This window comes from Seriola lalandi, unplaced genomic scaffold (genome assembly GCF_002814215.2).
Source record: "Seriola lalandi dorsalis isolate HSWRI2012SDOR001 ecotype SW California unplaced genomic scaffold, Sedor1 jcf7180002054901, whole genome shotgun sequence".
NCBI classification, from domain to species: domain Eukaryota; kingdom Metazoa; phylum Chordata; class Actinopteri; order Carangiformes; family Carangidae; genus Seriola; species Seriola lalandi.
This window is the reverse complement of record NW_019525453.1, coordinates 3,505,137-3,526,682: the sequence shown is the minus strand read 5'-3', so window position 1 is coordinate 3,526,682 and position 21,546 is coordinate 3,505,137. Positions and strand designations below refer to the sequence as shown.

At 41.0% G+C, this 21,546-nt stretch overlaps 2 protein-coding genes across 3 annotated transcripts; both read left to right on the top strand.

Moving 5' to 3' along the window:
• Nucleotides 1–17: 17 nt before the first annotated feature.
• Nucleotides 18–5,675, top strand: enpp5 (ectonucleotide pyrophosphatase/phosphodiesterase 5). Of its 2 annotated transcripts, none has more exons than XM_023430101.2 (4): nucleotides 18–271; nucleotides 1,457–2,359; nucleotides 2,922–3,098; nucleotides 4,613–5,675. In XM_023430101.2, the coding sequence occupies exons 2-4, from the start codon at nucleotides 1,480–1,482 to the stop codon at nucleotides 5,014–5,016; spliced, it is 1,461 nt and encodes a 486-aa protein (XP_023285869.1). In that variant the 5' UTR covers nucleotides 18–271; nucleotides 1,457–1,479; the 3' UTR covers nucleotides 5,017–5,675. The 2 variants fall into 2 exon arrangements, with proteins under 2 accessions (XP_023285869.1, XP_087036473.1); XM_087180347.1 differs by having other exon boundaries at nucleotides 1,438–2,359.
• Nucleotides 5,676–9,794: 4,119 nt separating this feature from the next.
• clic5b (CLIC family member 5b) lies at nucleotides 9,795–19,743 on the top strand. Its single transcript, XM_023430100.2, has 6 exons — nucleotides 9,795–10,191; nucleotides 15,632–15,741; nucleotides 15,828–15,953; nucleotides 16,668–16,774; nucleotides 17,054–17,235; nucleotides 18,095–19,743. Exons 1-6 carry the CDS (start codon nucleotides 10,141–10,143, stop codon nucleotides 18,257–18,259), a joined length of 741 nt encoding a protein of 246 aa, XP_023285868.1. The 5' UTR covers nucleotides 9,795–10,140; the 3' UTR covers nucleotides 18,260–19,743.
• Nucleotides 19,744–21,546: the final 1,803 nt, after the last annotated feature.

The window sequence follows — 21,546 nt, the reverse complement described above, 5'->3', positions numbered from 1 at the left end:
CCCCCCCTCCTCGTCCTACATTACGTCATTGGGACCTGTGCACTTGTCGCTCGCGGAGAATTTGGGGGATGCAGCTCTTCATGAGGCGAAGAATGCACTTGCAAGAAACACCGGGCACCCTTTCGACTTCGTATGGTCTGGTTTGGTTTCGTGTCAGTAAATAAAAGCGACAGAGAGGTGAAAACACACGGGGTTAATAAACAGGCCGCGCTTCCTTCTGTTTATCTCGGTGTGCAGCGCGAGGCGAGCCGGTGCAGGATCAGATAACGAGGTAAGCTTGTTGACAGCGCAGCACTCTGCGTGTTGAATTTGTGCGTTATTTTTCCGCCTTGATGTCGCTTCAGCTGTGTGTGTTTGTCTCATTGTTGCAGGAAGAGCTGCGTGCTGTTTTAGCTGTTAGCTCTGCAGCACAGAATCCTGTTTCTTCTAAAGCGTGTGACTGGGAGAAGGAAGGCTGCCATTATTTAATTTGTACTGAAGTCGCACTTATATACAGATGCACTGCAGTCACTATATCCTCAGTCTGCCACATTTTCAGTGACATCATTGCTCTCCTGACCTGTAATGTCTTCAGTGCTTATGCATGGCATTTAGGGTAACGTTAGCTGTCTTAACTGTATATAATATAGAGCTGGATACTGATATGGTTATTACCTGGGATTTATTGTATCTTAGTACTATGATAGAGCCTTAAAAGCCGGACATTTGACATTTCTGAACTTAGTTCTTATTTGCTTGATCATCATATTCACACTAGAGCTGCAAATGATGGATATATTCATTATTAATCTGTTTTAATTAGTTTTCTGATGAAGATGAATAATTTAACCCACAGAATGTCAGAGAATAGAGAAGAGCAGTTTGACTTCAGCAGCAAAACCATGATACAAAACTGAAAATGCAACATATTTGAGAAGATGGGATCAGCAAATGTGTCATTTCATTATATCATGTTTGCCTGATTGATGACTTAAATTATTAAGTCAGCCATTATTAAGTCAGAAGTTGTCAGTCTCTCTCTGTATCTACTAATTGATTTATGGCCTCATTAAGAATCAACAGAACTACTAATTTCTCAAAATCTTGTGTGGAGCATGTTGTAACCTGTAGTCCTTTCTAAGTACACATTATTAGTTCATTTTCTTTTCTTTTCCTTTACTATTTTCTGACAAAGACAAAAATATGAATAAATAATCATCTGATTAATCTAAAATGAAAATGTTTGTTGCAGCCATATTAGAGGCACACTATTGTGTTATCTATCACTGTATGCTGCAGCATTGTGATTTCCCTTCACTGAAACTAATGGGTAAAAGCCAAATCTAAAAAACATCCCTAGAACAAAAGTACATAAAGTATCTGGTTTGGCATGTCCATATACTTCTGGTCACATTGTTTATATTTCCAGATGAGAAGTGAATTGCTCAGCCTTAGCAGTGTTTATGTGTGTCTTTAGGTTGTGTCATCACTCACTGCACTATGCTGGGCTGCATGCTGCGAGGAGGCTGCAGTCCTCTGGTCTGCTTGTGGGCCTTGCTGCTGCCTCTGGTCTCCCTCCATCGCTTGAACCAGCCTGGGAGCAGGAGCCACAGTGTGAGGGACCGGCCCAAGCTGCTGCTCGTGTCCTTCGACGGCTTCCGCTGGGACTACGTTGACCGGGTCCCGACACCTAACTTTCACAGCCTTATGGATGAGGGGGTGACAGTGGAGCAGGTGGAGAACGCTTACATCACCAAAACCTTCCCCAACCACTACAGCTTGGTGACGGGTCTGTACGCGGAGACGCACGGCATTGTGGCCAATGAGATGTACGACCCCGCTCTGAACCGGTCCTTCTCCATGGAGACGGACAGTATTTATGAGTCACGGTGGTGGGAGGAGGCAGTGCCTCTCTGGGTGACCATCCAGAAAGCTGGAGGGCGGAGTGGGGCTGCAATGTGGCCCGGGTCTGATGTGAAGATCCATGGCATGTTCCCCTCTCAGTTCCTCCAGTACAACGCCTCAGTCTCCTTTGAAACCAGAGTGGAGCGGATTGTTGAGTGGTTCTCCGCACCTAAAGAGGAATCGGTGGATTTTGGAGTTCTGTACTGGGAGGAGCCCGATGAGAGCGGGCACAACCTGGGACCTCAGAGTTCCCTCATGGACGTAGTCATTGCCGGGATTGATGAGAAACTCGGCTTCCTCATCAACGAGCTAAAGAAGGCCGGGCTGTATGAGCAAGTGAACCTGATAGTGACCAGTGACCACGGGATGACGCAGCTTTTCACTGATAATATCATAGAACTGGACGAGTACGTCAGCAGAGACCTGTACACCTGGGTGGATAAGAGTCCAGTGGTGGGAATACTGCCCAAAGAAGGTATCACTTTTATACATCCATTAGTGACACTTTGGGAAATGTACTTATTTGCTTTTTTTCCCCCTGAGAGTTAGATGAGAAGATTGATACTCTCATGTCTGTTGGATAAATATGAAGCCAGAGCCACAGGTAAACAGGCCAATATTGTTATCTTTGGACAACAAAATCTGACCACCCATGACTCTAGAGCTCACCAACTGATGCATAATATTCCATTTGTTTAACTCATACAAAAAACAAGTTATTAAAATGATGTGGTTGTGATTGTGATTGATGTGAGATTTATATTGGACCAGATGGGTGCAGTGTCTTCCTAGCTAAGCTGACCAGCTGTCACTGCTGGATTTGTTTTTGCCACATCTTTTCTGATAAAAATGTTAAAGGTTTAAACAAATTTTAGGTTATTTGGCTTTTCTCCAACAATGTATGCACATTTCAGGAACATGGCCCTTTTAATCTAGAATCTTTTCCTTAGTTAGAGATGAACATTGGTAAGATTTCTCAAATGATTATTTGCTACTCATCCTGAGATATCATTTTTGTGTCTGTGTATCTCTTCCAGGGAAGCTTGACGAGGTGTATAGTCAGCTGGTGGATGCAAACCCAAACATGGTGGTGTACAAGAAGGAAGAAATTCCCAACCACTTCCATTATCAGCACAACGTCAGGATCATGCCCATCATCATAGAGGCCAAGGAGGGCTGGACCGTCATGCAGAACAGGACCGGGCCCTTCATGTGTATGTTTTCAAACCTTATAGAGCTGCGCTGAGACAATATTCTGGTTTGCAGCTTTACACATGAAACGGTTTCTGTTGTTGTCTCAAACAGCAGCTTCCATCTGCTCTATTAATAGCTGCACAGAAGAATTTTTTTTTTTTTTTCAGTCATTGAACCAGAGCTAGCTCATGTTATACCAGCTGTAATTAACAGAGAAAGCCATAACTTGTTTTCTCTTAGAAACAGCAGAAATGTGTGAGTGGGTGTGGATGTTCTTCTTGTACAGCCTCCAAGAGCGGTTATTTTTCTTAATCCATTTCATATCAGGCAGGTATGATGGAGGGCAGAGTTTTTAATGCAGCCGCAGACTGCAGCAGCTAATTTTACTGCCTAATTCTTCTTCTCTGGTTGAAAGACTGTTAATCAGTGAAATGATCTGATGGCTGGAAGAAAACCCTGCTGAATCTCAGTATTCAGCGACAACATGGTGGGAGACTGTAGTATGATGAGAAGTTGTTTGTACTGTCCAGCTGTTTCAGCAGCTGGCCAAAGGAAACAGTGATGATTACTGTAGTGTGTTTGATCACGTACATCACCCAACCACAAACCGTGGCATTGTTCTCGCAGTCTGTTTACAGTTTGTGATACCTCTGCTCAGTGTTCATTAAATACCCACATCAGTACTGTGGATGTGGCGAAGAACAGGTGTGAACAGGTGATACCTTAAATGTGGCTTTGTGGAGTGGAGTTCTATTGTGTTACTTACTGTGTATCTCTAACAAACGTGTTAAATGCGTTTCCTTTCTCATGCAACATTTTCAAAGCCAATGTTTGAATATTTTGAATCCTGCATTGTTTATATCCACGTTTACTTGCAAACAGTCTTCTTCTTCTTCCTCACTGGCTTTGCTGGTGTATTGCTAGATTGGATTAACTCCACCATCGATCTGCCAGAAACCATGGCAGTTGTGTCGCCTGTATGCTTGCACATTTGCATCTTCATGCATGTATATGATACAAACATTCCTCCATAGTGTTACTTCGGGTCAAAGACTCCACGGGGTTCCTTCTAAGCTAGATGAGTCTGAGAAGTTGTACCTGATTGGATGGTTGTTAAAGCCACTGATGCTGCCATCTCAGGCAGCACTGATTAACTGTATTGATTTCACTCACAGCACACTAAGAGAATCCTGTCAGTTCTTCAGCAAGGTAAAAGCGCTGATGAATTTTAGGAGCAGCAGTTAGCTGGTCTAAGCTTTTATCCAAGATCTTTGTGCTTGTGTGTTTTGATTTAATCAGTTCTGCTTGCTGTGATTGATTTAGCAGTAACCGGTCAGCTGGGGCAAAGCGGTGATGGGAGTAAATCATGACAGAGAGCAGCACAACTAGATCCCATAAATCTGTGAGGAAAAAGTGCTGCCTGTGATTCATGGGATGTGGAAACTGGAGAGCTACAGATTAACAATGCAAGAATAATTAATATCAGAGCATTGTGCCTTCTTATGTCAATGTATTTCTTGTTTTTTCTCTCCAGTGGGAAACCACGGCTACGACAACACCTTACGGAGCATGCAGCCTGTGTTCGTGGCCCGTGGGCCAGCCTTTCGCCAGAATTATGTGAAAACCTCCATGCGCTCTGTCGATCTTTACCCTCTCATGTGCCACATCCTGTCCATCCGCCCTCTGCCAAACAACGGCTCCCTCTTAAACGTTCAGGACCTGCTGTTCCCAGAGCTAGCTGCACCCACACCCAGCGCCCCTCCCAGGGTCAAGGAGTACTCCTACACCCCCGTCGTGGGCTCTTTCATCAGCGTGGTCATGGTGCTCAGCTTTCTGGTGTTCTACGTCGGACAAGTGACGCTCAAACAGCTGCCCTCACTAAAACACAGAAGCAGGGAGATGTCGCAGCCCTTACTGCAAGAGGACTTGCACCTGTAGGTAGGAAGAAACGGAAAGGATGGCAGATATAAAAGAAGAGGAGGTATTGCTCCCCAAGGTAGTCCGCTCTGTCCAGAAACACGCTCTGCACGCCTCCCTTACACCAGTAATCGCCATTGTGCTGCTCTTTCATTAGGTGGAGATCAAGAGAATCTAATCTGACCTGGTCATCATGAGCAGGACAAGGTGCACCTCTATACAAGTGTGAGGGAAATGTGTATGGTTCACTTCTGGTGCAGGCTTAATCAAGATAATAATAGGGCGTTATAGTGGCTTTGCTTTGATTGTGAATTTTACCTAATATCATGTCATCATTTTCATTGTCACTTACAGAGTAAAAAAAATTCAAAGCTAAGTGTAGAATTTTAACCTGTGATCCTCACAAGTACGAACCTTTGGTGGCCAAAACTGTGACTTTGATAATATTAAGGTGCCAGTATGCTTAAGAAGAATGAATTTGTCTGAAGGTTAAAGTGTTTGTAGCTGTGAGGAACAGCTACACCCAGAGGCAGGGTGAAGAACTTGCCATCGTAGAAAAGGTTGGAAGCAATAATTTTTCTTTTTAAAAATGGGGATAAGTGCGCACACTTTTAGACAATCTTTTCCTGATGGCATTCATAGTGTTGCACTCATTTGTGCGTAGGAAAAAAAAAAGAGAAGAGAGAAACTGAAATCCTGCCTATCTTTTGTGACCTGGCCAGTGGCTGCGGGAAGTGGGCGCGATTATGGGATTGTTGGTTTTGGAGAGTTACAGGAATTGTCAGACACAGCAGAACCCACTTCTTTTGAAGTATACTGGCACCTTCACTTCAGGCAGTAGATTTGGTTATTTCCACATTTTCAAATCTATGCAAAGCAGATTTGTATGTTGTGAGCTTAAGACGGATCAAGGCCTTGTCGGATTCTTTTTTTGCCACCAATTGCTCTACTTGAGGTCTGAGCACTGAATTAGAAATTACTTTACGATACAAATGCTGTGATTAAGCTGAAGTATTCAAAACTCAACTACTTTGAGGAGATCGACTGAGCTCGGTGTTACTTTTTGAATGTTACTTGGAAGCAAATGTTCCACTAAAGACTCACTCAATGTGCCAGGCTTCTGCTCATGTGTGTAGGTCATTCCATGAGCCGATCACATCACGACCTTGCTCTTCAGTAGTCAGTTACCATTTGCCTTTTAACTTAACAGAGAACATCTCTCTAAGGTGTGCAATCGTTCGTGTGTAAGTTGGAGATGTGTATAAGAGACAGCTTCAACACTGACCCCAAGCCGGAGGAGTCTGTCGACTACAGCCTGAAAACTCTGGAGAACGTCACTCTGGATGAGAGCAGCGCTGCCCCAGCTGACCCCAGCCAGCCTGAAATCTCTCTGTTCGTCAAGGTAAGGCACAGATACAAGATGACGGAGTCCCTGCTGGGGTGACCCAGGTCAAGCCTCAGTTTGCCTCAGCCTCAATGTTCCGCATTAGGACAGCTGAGGACAGCTGCAGGGAGGCCGGGCACCAATATACACCAGATTTGCCAAAAAGCTCCTTGAAGCAATTCTGTGTATTCTCTGCTGTACTGGGGAACAGTACAGTTTTTAAAATTTATTTATTTATGTATTTTATTTTCTAGCACAGTTGTCATGTTTCTTTGGTGTTATAGTGTTGGTTGCTCTTGGTGGAACAGCAACACTGCAGGGTGTAAATTTTTAAAAGCTTAAACAGATGTAGCCTTAAACCAGCTGGCATATTCTGAATTTGGAGACAGAGCAAAATATTTTATTGATTTATTGATTGCAGCCATTCAGTAATGGTCATATTACAGGCTAATGAGCAGTGAATATGACAATAAAACAGGCTCATATTCTTTTCTCCTGTGCATATAAAACTGTCCTTGATTTCCACTGTAGAACAGTGTTGTGTTATCTGGTATATAATTGCATATGAAAGTCAAAAACATACACACATTAGCCTCCAAAGTCATGATATAATAATAATCTTATAAAAATAATCTGAAGCACTGCCATCACTGAATAATAGACCCAAATCTGAATAAATTTAATTTGTTATGTAAATGTGCACAATCAAGAAATGGGACTTACTGGATTTATTTTTTGTTGGCCATATAAAAAAATATGAAAATTGTATATTCAGAAATATCTACTACAATTGATTTCCGTAAGAAAGACAGAAGCAGCGATCTCTGTCAGTGTCAGTGACTTTAATGTGTTGGCAGTCTGATGTAATAATTAACTCGTTTCCTGCAGGGCCATAGAAACCAGGGGTGAACTCCATGGCTGAGCAAATCTGACTGTGTGTTTTGCTGCATTTCTGATAGAGCTGGTCTGTGAAGTGTACTATCAGCACACGCAGGGGTCACTTTGCTGATTGGGCAACACAGATTGAGAGTCACTGGGCCGGACTCAAGGAGCTCTGTTTGAGCTCAGTACAGCCCTTGTAATAGGGAATGACAGTAGTGGGTTTATGCTGAATTTTAAAATTGCCCTGCCAGGCTATGGTTAGATAGAATGGGTGTATTCAATCAACACAGATGAGTTGTAAACAAACAAAAAATAATTGCTACAATCTGGCCTGGATGATGATTTCTGAAAATAATCAAAACTCACTCCTCTAATTGTGACAGGGACTGGGGTGAAGTCCAGAAAGAGTATTATCCTTTAGCTTTGCCAAATTCAAAAATTATTTCTTCCAAAGAAGTTTCATTTGATGGATTATCCTAAGAACAACATACTGAATGTCCATTGTTCTGATTTTACCAAGGGAAAATTCTTAGAAAAAACTAATTTTATCAGTTCATACAGAAACTTCATTCCTCTGGGGAATTACAGCATATTAACATTAAAAGGACATTTTTGCCATATGCGGCAGATACGCTATCTTGATGTTGTTGCATCACAATTGTGATAAACACGAACCATAGCTCACCAGAGTAGTGACAACATACTTGGCCCCTACTCCGCATACCACACCGTCCTCTACTCTATCTGGCCTCCCTATCTGAGCGAGTCCAAGCCGTGGGTGGATTTCCTAACAGTCTAATCTTCAGCAGTTGCCATAAACCAAACCGAGCTGTGCTATAAAAGTAGGGAGGAGACTTGGAAGATCATCCGTCTGTACTGGAAGTTTATGTGACTCCTCCCCAGCTCTCTTTGATAAAGCAGGCTATTACAGAACACACCATCAGTACTATCACTAAGAGACATTTTCACTGCGGACAATCTGTTTTAATCTTATAAAGTATGATAACAAACTCTGTAGATCACACTATTACCACTGTATAAGATGCTCAAGTTGTCGCTGTCACAGTGAGGATGGCCGCATAATCGTGTACATAATGTCACTGATGGTTCATCTCACAATTGAAAACACAAGTCAATGCATGTATGGACAAGCCTGTTTGACTGTCACATTTGGGAAGTGTGTGTCATTGCAAGAGGAGAGTTCAAACACTCCCCCTGTACACCACTGGCTCTGGAAAGATAGAAAATGTCTTGTTACTGTTTGATGTCAAGGTTAATGATTAGCCCAACAAGTCAGTCATTTGAGCTTCCCTTTGTCTCAAGAGGACAAAAAAGCAACTCTAAACCATTAACATTTTTATGACGTTTTTATAATGTTTGTAAATGATCATAAAATCAGCTAAATTCAGTATCTTCTCTGTGCTGCAGCAGAAGAAGTCCCTGCAAATTTTAATTCTTTCAAACGCAATGAAATGCAATTATACTCATATTATATGAGGTTTTGTGTTTATTGATGCCATATTTAGTAGCCGAAAGAGTGTGGAATGAGATCTAAATCAGAAAAGACTTCAGGCTCATTATCGCATGTTGTTTTCATCATGAGCGTGCTGCCCGTTGAGACTTTGATTATGACTATACAATTAAACTCCTTCTCACCCGAAAACCTAAAATAACACGTTGAGAAACATTGTCCCTCATAAACATGGATAATGAACTCTTCCTCCCACAGTGGCCCAGTAACTGCTTTGTGCTGCATGTGGGACTGTCTGCCAGGAGAGGGGGCTGCTCTATAAATAGAAACAGTTGAAAAAATTAGCTCTTTCCCCCATCTTTCTTTCTCTTTCTGCTTTCATCTAACTTTCTCTCTGACAGATGTTTTTTTTTCTTGGATACATCTGTCAGACAGAGCAAGCCAAAGAGAGAGTGTCACTCATTTTCTTCATCATGTGCTGATGTGTGAAGATATTTGCAGTCAGACCTGCTTTTATTTTTGTTGACCTATATAGGCCCTTTCTGTAAATGAATGCCAATTCCTGCCTTAAAACCAACGCCGAGCATCAATAATTCAAAGATGAGTGTTCTCCAGGTCTCCTGCTGGTGATCAAATATAACCTGCGCCATCCTGTCCTACGTGTGAACGCACATTAAATATGAATGATGCTGCTCACGCGCTCATATAAAGATGGAGAGACAACCGCAAAAACAAGAGGTGACATAAATATCATCTCACTTTTTGGGCAATGTTATGGGACGTGGTGATATTTTTGACATATGTGTCATGTTCAAGGAAAGGTCTCTTCAACCTGACCTGACAAAGAGAAGCAAATAAACCACATGTAATGATGGAAAATAATGAAAAATAAAAGTGTGAGTTGATTAGAATGGGGGAAAAAAGGGGGCTGGTAAGACAGTAAGTAGTGGCAGTGAGTGTGTTCAAGGGGAGTGTGGTTGGAGTGGTGGGAAGAGAGAGATGGGGCTCCACCCCCTGGTATAGACGGACACCTGTTTTCCCTTCTGTGTCAGTGAGAGCTAGCTCTGCTCTCCATCTGTGTCTAAATCAGAGCACAGGGCTCTACCTGCCACCTGGACCGACTCTCAGCCTCACCTGCAGGACAGAAACAAGGGAGGAAAAACCTTTTCAGGAGAAGAAAAGTGGTGGAAATCTTAGAAACCTGGAGGAAACAGCACCAAGCCAGCTTCTTTAGTTGTGAGGAGTCACAAGAGAGGATCACTCAGAGAGAATATCTGTGTTTTTTCTTTCTTTTCTGGAGGATGTAGACCTCCAAGGATAAGCAAAGGACTGTAGATAAAAAGACAAAACAAAAAAAAAAACGTACTAAAATACCAAAGAAACAAGGTGACAGCCAGAATTAGGCATCATGTCCACAAACGGTCAAGACAGAGATCCTGATATCGAACTGTTTGTCAAGGTAAGACAGAGACAGAACTATGATTGCAGTATTTTCTTAAGTTTTTGATGGAAGTTAGAAGCAGTACATGAGGAGAAGTTTCTCTGTAGCATCACTGTATGTTGTGGAAAGCTCATGTAACTCAATAGTACAGGTAAAGTTACAGCGGCACCGGCACACTCTGCTCCATGTTGACCCAGGATTGTTGTGACAGTGATACCGAAGCTGCTTGTTGACGATGGGAAGCTGTGGTGCCGCTACCCCAGTGAAACTTTTTTACAAGAAGTATTGCATCATGTAATGGACTAAGATGTTTGTAGAATTTTACATTGCATGGTGTGCTAATTCTCTTGGAAAATCTCCTGGCGTTATTTCTGCACAGGTATTCGCTGATCTATAGATTATCACCTGAAATAGAGTCGAAAAAACAGAAGCTTTAACCTACTGCAGATACAGCACAGTTGTTTTGTTCTTCATAACTAGATGAACTCCGGGCCCCCAGAGAAATGTTAGAGGCAGATGAATATACCTGAGGCAGGTGAAGTGGAAGCAGGTGGAAAAGCTGATGTGGTGCATGGATGCAATGACCCAATTAGCTGGTGTGAAGGCTCCTTTCAGCCAGTCCACCTCCAAGGAAACCAGTCAGCTGGGTAACTAAAAGTTCACAGACACTGACAACATGCTCGGCTTGCATCAACCCTTTAGCCTCGCTGTCACTCTTTCATTAGATGTTATTCTTAATGAAAGCAAACTCACGATTAGCTTTGTGTAAACTGTGTTACTAAATACAGAGCAGGACTTACACAAGCCGTTTATATAGAGTGGTTTCCAAAGTAGCTGCAACCCTGAAATGACTTTTTTCCCTCCTGCTGCCATCTGAAATGTGACCTAGATGGACAGAGAATTATCCTGCATAGCTGCACATCCTGTGTAACAGTTAGACTTTCACAGCACTATCTATTCAACATGTCATAACACAATATACTATTTAGGCTATTGTAGCATTCCGTTGACTGCCCAGTTAAATCTTAGCTCTTTTATTTGAAAGAGAGAGTATCTGTACATAGGAAAGCATGCAGCAGCGTTATCACAGGCTGTAACACTTCACACCAGTGCCCCTATGATGAATCTCAGGACTGAGACATAAACCTCCTTGAGTAGCAAGTCTTCACATGGTACAGTCAGTAATGGGGTACTGCAGTGATTTTACACATCACAATTAAATGAAAAATACTATGCACCCTAGCAGTGGGACACCAATTTAAAAAAAAAAAAAGTTGGTTGCATTATGGGAAATGTAGGGTGCAGCATTTTTGAGTCTTGACCTATAGATGGGAGGAAACGTCGGGATATTTCGGCCTCTGCTGCAACAGTTTCGATCATTCTTATTTTTATGTTTTGAGTTCTATAACTTTATGGAAGCATAATTCAAAATAACTTATGTGTTCATCAAATTTTCAGCTATACGCTTGACCTACAGTCTTCATCAAGGCTGCTGAAAAGTGCAGGTTTTTTAAGAAAACATTGGGCGATTAAAGTACTTAAAAGAGTTAATGGTCAAATATTGCGGTACTGATTAATCACAGACAAACACAAGGGACATAAAATCATCAATACCTTATCATTTATTCTCATTAAAATGTGTGACAAACTAAGCAAAGCAAAATGCCAGTATACGTATATATATATATATATATGTGATGGTGATGGATATGGATGGTGTGAAGTAACATTGCCTTCAGTGGACCCCTCTCATCATCACTCAGTGGCTCCACACACTCACAGCACCCGGCTGTGTGTGACAGCTTTTGTCCCCCATGTTCTAGATGTTGATTGGCTATTATCAGCGACTGTGTATTGTGTTACGGCCGTGCTGCTGAGCCCAGCCATAACAATGCACAGACCGAAGCATCACATGCAGCATGACAGCACTGAGAGCATCAATGGCTGGCGCGCATACAGTTGGCTCAGCTACTTTTAGACTGACAGCTCTGTTTTCTGGTGTTTGCTGGGAGCTGTGCACTGAATGGCAAAAATGTTTTTCCACTTCATTGTCCTATCTTTTATTGTGAACTGATATTAGCCATCTGAAGACCCTGCTTTAATGATAGTCATAATTAAATTGGACATATTGAAGCTCATCTGCTGGTTTCTCAAGTTATTTAAAGAGTTTCATTTCCAAATCATTAATGCATTAATGAGGGAGAATATATCCACTTGTCAAATCTGTGCTCACCCTGCTGACCTCCAGGTCAGTGCTCTTATTTTGCCAAGTGTTGTGACTGCAGGCCAACAGCTCTGACCTGCACTCTGTGCCCCAGCGGCCAGTGAACCAGGTGATGGAGTCACTATCTATAATTCAGCTGAGCCAGAGGATCAGATGTCAGTGTTGGTGCTCCACTGTGTATCCATACATGCCGACACACGATATCATCACTTGAAAACAGCTATATGACTGAGAGGAAGTGTCAGAAGAAAAAATAACTTGTTTCTTTTCATGTTCTACCCTCAGTTGACCTTGTATGTAAGATTTTAAATGCTGGAGCAGTTGATGAACTTATTTCAACACCATTTGGATAGACACATTGCTGTTAGGCAAAGAAATTACGTTTTGTTTTTGGTCAAAGGCTTTTACCTGAGGGCAAGACTATGATGCTTCATTATGGCCAGATCTTTATGGACATTGTTTAGTGTAAGCAGTAGTGGGCTGTAACTAGGTACATTTAAATACAAGTAGTATTTGAGTTACGTGTATTTTACCTGTGTATCTCCATTTCATGCTATTATCATTATCATCATTATATGATATTTTTTACTCCACTACATTCATTTCACAGCTTTAATGAGATTTTACATACAAGACATATGATACTCTTTTAAGATATGATACATTATTATAGATTAAACTTCATGTACTTCAACAGTTTATGCAATAGTTCACATTATTATTATTATGATTAATAATAATCATAATAATAATAATAATAATAATACATTTTATTTATAGGCACCTTTCAAGGCATTCAAGGACATCTTACAACACAAATCAAATATATAGTGGCATCTGACAGTATCCAACAAGGCATAAAACACAAATTAAGTTAGAATAAATATGTTTGTATTGAACACTAGCGCTGGAGTCAAACAGAATAGGCAAGTTTGAAGAGGTGTATTTTGAAATGGGATTTGAAGGAAGGAAGAGAGTCAATATTTCAGGTGTAATGTAATGTAGATCAGCTCCATCTTGACCAACAACGATAGAAAAATGCATCATTAATGAAAATTCGATCACATAATAAATAGTAGTATAAAATTCACAGAAGCCATTTTTCTGCCTAGTCTGTACTTTTACTTTACTTTCTTATACTTTAAGAACATTTTGCTGATAACTTGCTTATATGCTTTTGCTTACTTGTAATGGAGTATTTTTATACTGCAGTATAACTACTCTTACTTAAATGAAGTGTCTGAATACTTTTACTAATAGATTAGAGCATGTGGTCAGATTCCCAGAATGTAGTTTTGGTTTGACTCTGTCTTTATCATAAATCTGTAACAATGTTTTAAGGGTGATGAATTTATGTGTTTGCGCAGTGTTTATATTTATATGACCTATGAGACTTCTCTTAACACCCTTTCAGTCAAATAGCAAGATAACAGTCAGCAGTCATGGTAACAGTCACCTAATAATCCTAACAAGTGTTTTAAGGGCGTAGGTTTGGTCTCAACATTGGTAGTGATGCAACAACCCCATAACCCCTCCAAAACCAAGAAACTGACTTTTTAACGCTGTCAACCAAATGGTTTATTAATATATAGGATCTTAATTTACATTCAGGAATGCCCATAAGCAAATGTAATATATGTAGATGTACTGAATTTTCATATACGAAATATATGTACATAGGAAATAAAATCATATATGTATATACAGTATAGACTATATATGTAAAAATTACATATGGAACCTGTTTGAAATTGGAACAATATCATATATTGACAGTATATCTAGTTGATGGAAACATGTAGGGATAGTATGTATGTTTATATTATAAACATATGTTACATAGATATATATCCATCCCAAAGCCTGTCACTATATGTTCATATGATATATGTAAATGTAAAAGATTGACATGTATGTTTAAATTTGATGAGAAATGATAAAATTATCAAAGAAAATCATACAAAACATATAGAATTTTAATAAGTATGTTGTTTTAATGAAGTTGCATTTTATTATGGTTGTGTCATATATGTTATAAACTTATATCTTCATATATCCAGAGGGTATATACATGTGATAATAACATATCCTCTTATAGGTGACATATATGGTAAAATCACTCTTGATATATTGACATATATGTCATGTATACAGTATGTCATAAGTCATCGTATATTAAGGAATAAAACATCATAGTATACTAAGCCATAAAAAGTCATATTATAGTAAAGCATTAGAGTTGCCAATTAACCTAATGTGCATGTCTTTGGACTATGGGAAGAAACTAGAGTACCTGAAAGAACCCACACAGGCACAGGGAGAACATGCAAACTCCACACAGAAAGGCCCTAGGCCTGGTGTCAAGCCTAGAACCTTCTGACTGTGAGTTGAAGGTTCTAGCCACTACTCCATAGTGCTGCCGCACAAATAAATCATTGTATAGTAAGGCATAAAAAAGTCATAGTATAATAATGCAAAAAAAAATGCCATAGTACAGTGAGGCATAAAAACATCATAGTATAGTAAGGGATAAAAACATTATATTATATTATGGCATAAAAATGTCATTATAGTAAGGAATAAAACATCATAAAAATGTCATAGTATAGTAAGGCATAAAACGTCATAAAACATCAAAGTATAGTGAGGCATAGAATTTCATAAAAATGTTATTGTAGAGTAAGGCAAAAAATGTCATAAAAACGTCATAGTATAGTAAGGAATAAAAATGTCATAAAAAGGTCATAATATAGTAAGGCATAAAACGTCATAAAACATCAAAGTATAGTGAGGCATAAAATGTTATATTTTAATCAGGCAAAAAAAAGTCAAAAACATTCTAGTATAGAAAGGCATAAAGCTGTAAGGCATCAAAAGTCATAATATAATGTGTTTAATTGTCACAAGCAAGGTTTCAACCTTGCGACCAAAGTGTCACAGACATAGATTGAAGTTTTCATAAAAACAACAATTACAGAAAATTCTTTATTTACTTAGAATGAAAATACTTGTGTACATTTGTAAGATCTGTGTTCAGCTTTATTATGACCATGTCAGGTTTTTCTTGATTCAACTCTGAATACTTTCCATACCCTATTGTTTCTGTTGTAGGATTGGATTACATTATACCGTGAACTGCACTACACTCACTGCATATGTGTGAGTTTGCATGTATACACCACATTTCCACTATGTGCCCTGACTTATTTCCTGTTACGTTGTGTTTGTGTGCAGGCGGGCAGCGATGGAGAAAGCATTGGAAACTGTCCCTTCTCTCAGCGTCTCTTCATGATCCTCTGGCTCAAAGGAGTCGTGTTCAACGTCACCACTGTCGACCTGAAGAGGTTAGGACGTGGAGATAGAAACTCTGAACACAAAAACACACTCACAGCTTCGTCTTGACATACTTCTTTCACTCTGTGCTCTGTAGAAAGCCGGCGGATCTGCACAACCTGGCCCCGGGGACACACCCTCCTTTCCTGACCTTCAACGAAGAGGTCAAGACCGATATCAACAAGATCGAGGAGTTCCTTGAGGAAATGCTCTCTCCTCCAAAGTAATTCCACTGGACAGTTTTATAACACATAGTTTACAGTATCAGATTATGTTACTGAGTACGCACACACACACACACACACACACACACACACACACACACACACACACACACACACACATACACACACACTAAGACACACATGCTGCATTTAGTTGATTTATTTCATTTCAGCAACACCGTTGAAAGGACAGGAAACGCTTGAGTCTAGTAAAAGATGGCTGTGTGTGATGAAGACTGATGTTAACTGATATAAGTGTTTATTGTTTATGGCTGTTGTAAATCTTTGGTGGATGAGTGTGTGTGTGTGTGTCTCAGGGAAGTTTCACCATTCAATTCCTGAAAAAAAGAACATAAAAACAATCCAAATATAAGTTCTTCATTGACAACAGCCGCAGCTTTTGTGTAATTTTAGGAAGGTTTATTGTGTTTTGTTGTTATTGAAAAAAAAAAAGTCGGAGCCAGTGAGTGAGCAGTTGCAGAGTAAAATGTCAGATTAACTAAATCTTTCTTTTATTGGCTGTAAAGTTTTTTACATTATAAATGGACCTCAGTGTGAGAGAACTTAAGGGGCGGGCGGCCAACTCGGTTTGAGTGTGTAACATGTTTTCAGTCTGAGCTGAGCTCCAGTCCAGGTGTTAATGCTATCCAGATGGTTCGGTCTGACTGCGTCTCTGACTGCGTCTCCTGCCTCTGTCCACCCCGTCTGCTTAGGTATCCTAAACTGGCCGCCAAGCAGAGAGAGTCCAACACAGCTGGAAATGACATCTTCGCCAAGTTCTCAGCCTACATCAAGAACACCAAACTGGAGGCCAATGCTGGTGGGCTGCTCATTCTCTGCCATTTACACTCACAGACACAGACACAGACACAGACACAGACACAGACACAGACACACACACACACACACACACACACACACACACAACAAGATGAAAAAAAAAAAAAATACATGACAGCCATTACTTTTTTTCTCCACTAGGTTGTAGCAGAGTCCACTCTTTGTAACCCACAGTGTTTGCTGTGCTGCCACCTAGTGAGATTATCCCTACACAGGTTATGTCAGCATTATGTGCCCATGTGTGTTTCTGTGTGTTTAGTCCTGGAGAAGGGTTTGACCAAGGCCCTGAAGAAGCTGGATGACTACCTGAACAGCCCCTTGCCAGATGAGATTGATGCAGACAGCATGGAGGAGGAGAAGGGCTCCAACCGGTGCTTCCTGGATGGGAACGAGCTTACTCTCGCAGACTGCAACCTGCTGCCTAAACTGCACATAGTCAAGGTAAAGAAGGAGTGTGTCTGAGGGAAATACATTTAATTGTTAACTGGCTGATAAGAAAAAGATTTAAAGCGTAAAGAAAAAGAGTATTGGATTTTTATTGGATGTTATGTTATGTCCCCATGTTTGAGGTGAAATCCGTCATTTGAATAATGACTCCATGGCATTTTAAAGGTTATCAATTCAATCTTTTCAACCATAAGAACATGGAAATCACATTGCTCCCATCCTGATTACCAAAACACAGGAAATACTAAATACCCAAGTTGTCCAACACTTTGGACCAAACACCTGCACCTCAGCTTTACTGCTAGCAAATGTTAGCATGCTAACACACTAAACTAATATGGTGTAAACATTATGCCTGCTAAACATCAGTATTTTAGCATTGTCATATTAGTTGATGTGAGCATTTAGCTTAAACCACTGCTGTGCAGTACAGCCTCACAGAACTGCTAGCATGACTGTACACTCTTACTATTGTTGTTTTTTTTGTTTTTTTTAATAATTTGAATTAATTTGAGTAAGTGTAGCAAATTACAGCATTTTTCTCTTTCTCTCCTTTTCTCTGAAAAAATCACCATGCTATTGCCAACACTCACTTACTTGCACAGCACAGCAAACACCCAGGAGGCTGTTTAAAGTCATTTATTCTCACATTTATTAACTGAAAAAGCAGCAAATGAATCCAGTCGACTGAAAGCAGGAAACAAATGGAGTGCACTGAACATAACAACTTAATGATGCAGGTTGACTGTTAGAACACCCAAGTGTGGATTTTAAATGTCGACCATTATTAATCAAGCGTGTCTTTAGTTAACATTGAAGTTACAGTTTCACCTCCTCTCCTCTCATACTGTAGGTTGTTGCTAAGAAGTACCGTAACTACGACATCCCCTCAGACATGACAGGTGTGTGGCGGTATTTGAACAACGCCTATACACGTGATGAATTCACCAACACCTGCGCTGCTGACTCTGAGATCGAGACCGCCTACAAAGATGTGGCGAGGAGACTGGCCAAGTAAACTCGCCAACACAAGCTCAAGCAAAATAAACTAGCAGCACAACACACAAAAAAACATCACTTTCAAACTTCCATGTGACTGATCTTTAGAGTCTTCTTTGGTGACATTTCTCTAAGAGCCTGCGATTTTCTGTCTGTTGTAGCAAACAGATCAGATGTTGCAGACGTCTCTATCGTAGGATGGCTTACACTGCTTTACAGCTCCAGATGTGATGGATGTCAGAGATTCAGTACATAGTGTATATGGTATTGTAATTACAGAAATAGAGACTAACAGAACAGAAGTGGAGCAAAATATAAATCAAACGTGGTATGCTCAAGTCACAAGTTTGAAACCAGATTCAAACTCTGCTGCTGTGAAACTTCTGTCCCAACCCTTTTCACTCAAACGTGATTGTGTCTGTCTGTATTCATTTCTCATAATACAAAGCTCTCTTTCATACATACTTCACCGGTCCACACAGCCAAACATTTTACTAGCTGCTGATGTCAGGGTTGTTCACTTTATTTATTCCTAAGCCTACAGAAGTCGAGTCTGACTCCGGTGTTTATTATCAAGCTCTGGCTCCTGGGGGGAGACGCCTTGCTTCAACTGTGATTGATGCTCTTAATTGTTTTGCTGAATATAACTGTTTAATCTGCACATTTGTTCTGATTTTCATTCATTCCTGTAGGTGTTGCTGTAGTTGTTTTGTTTCCTTACCTTAAAAAAAAAAAAAATTCACTCCTGCTTCTGGAAGGTTGATTTTAAGAAAGGTTGATTTGAAAAATGAGATGATACGCTCGGTGACATTAGCAAACAAAAATTAGCGGATGAGGGCATCTATAGCTTAGAACAATTCCTGTTTCTGAATTGTTTGCATGCATGAATCTGTTTTAAATCTGATATAGAGCCTCTTTTTGAGATATGAAAAATCTTCGACTATGTGCCTTTGTCTGGAAGTATCGAAAGTCCACGCCAATGTCACTGATGGACTCATTCAGAAAAATGTATTGCAGCCAGAGCTTAGACATTTGTTTTGCCTCCAGCTATTAGTGTTCAGTCTAGGTATTGATTTTGTCTTAAGTTACAGATGATATTATGAATGGAGAGAGTATTTATTTAGCAGACCCAATCAAGCCTGATTAGCTTGAGCCATTAGTGCTGCGATGAAAAGCGTCTTCCAGGCCAGGTCCACAATGGTCAGGAGCCCTGCCCTCCAGCTCTTCATCAAAGAGACGTTTCCTCCGCTCTGAGGAGTCTATCAACCTCCACAGCCTAAAAGTTCAAGTTCAAAAGTTTCATTGTCCACGCAGAGGAGGATGGAAATTTGTCTTGGGGCTTATCGTCTTTGGCTTGGTGTCAGGCTGCAACTATAGCGAGACTTCCTTGAAGAACCATAAGGCTCTTGTGTGGTTTGGACAAACATATGATATGAAATTGGAGCATGATGACTGAGAGGCTTGCTCGTTGCAAAGCTCTACAAATAAAATAATATTTTCACAGATCTGCTTCTGCCTTTTCTTTTCTTTTCCAGCTAGGTGATCAATCAACACTGATACTTATAGGTTGTCATTGGAGGGAGGGAGGGGTGAGCGGTCTGTGTCGGTGATAGCAAAGGTGCTGGTGAAGCCTGGATCCGGGTCCTGAAGTCCTGAAAAAGGGGTTAAGTGTGTCTGACTGAGATGATCAAATCCAGTGGTGCAGGTCTGTTTCTCCATCCATAACCAAGAGGGAGAGAGAGAAAGATGGAGAGAGAGGGAGAGAGAGAGAGAGAGAGTGATGACCGTTGACAGGCTTAAATAGAGGCTTCCATGCCAGGGATCAAACGCCATCCCTCTTCTCCACTCTCTCATTAAGACGGAAAACCCGAGGACCGCCATCCGATCTGTCTCCATTTTTCCTCAAAGGAGTCTAACTTGAAAGATCTGCGCCTGTCGGATTTACAATGGTGGGCGAGTGGTGTTTACTGAGACGCAGCCTTGCCAGAAACAACAGTCAAAGAAAATAAATGGAGCCTGCCTAGTGTTTCCACAGGAGTAAGGAAATATGGAGCGAGACTTGTGCCTTGCTGTTTGGTAATTAGTACCTAAACATCCCTGTCCTTGGATCCCATCGCTCACATCCAACATTTCTGCAAGCTGGATAATATACAGTGGAGCATTAACGTCAAACACGTCTGGTCATGGGGCCTGGCACGCCACATTAATCTGTTATTACGCTCCCAGTGGATCTACCAGTCGCTGGCCTTGGCTCGGCCACCGTAGCACAGGGAGTTCGTATAGGCTGACAGGGACTCACACACTGAGCACTTTTATAGCCAGGTTTAGTAAACCTTTTCAGCTCAGGCATAAATTGTGTAAATTGAGTCTTGCTACGAGACCCGAGCTGATTAAAACAAACTGGTGTGTTTGACGTGTGAGGACCTACCAGAAACAGGCCTGTGATCCAATTAAGGGCCAGACCCATAGTTTTAAGAAATACTGCCATGTAGACCTCAATGCCCCTTGCAAGAACAAGTCAAATTCAGCTGCTGCTCACCGTAGATATTGTACCCAGGAGACGGACACACGTGTTTCAGCCTGAGGTGAAGTTTGCTTTTCTCCTCTCCTGTTCTTGTGCGTCAGTAGAAACCGTGTCATTTAGCAGCAACAGTGGAGGAGAGGGCTTCATTTCTTTTGTTATCTCACACGGTTCCTCTTCTTCACTTCATGATCACGCACATATGCCTCTCATGTATTCCCTTTTCACAAGTCACAGATCTTCTCCTCTGTTTTTCTGAAAAATAAATGCTTTTATAAATGGTACATTTACTATTACTGCTTTATATTTTCATTTTAAAATGATGCCATCATATTTTTCTTGAGTCATACAAAAAATGAGCAGAAATTCAACTCTCCTCAGCCACTAAAATCCTCCTTCCACTCACTAACTGCTGTGAATCCTACAGCTGGATAAAGACTGACATGTGACATCAACATCAACCCGTTCGGAGGGTGAGAGCTGAGGGCCAACAGGCCAGAGGAGGAAGCGTCTAATCAGAGCACGGGAACCATGTCATAACAGGAGATCAGGTTTAAAGGAGAGACAGAGCCGCGGAGGACGAGTCCTCGTCTCTTCCACTCTGAGACAGAGAGCATCTCAGAGAGTATCAGATTCTCAGCAGGTCCCCCAGCCCTCCTCCGCTCGCCTGCCCTTGGAGGTTTGAGTGACTTGTGGTGAAGCCTGATGGGGATTATTGATCTGCCTGGCGCGCGCCTGCGGTTTCGGCGTAAGACTGACGACCTCACCAGAGAGAGTTCTTGGCA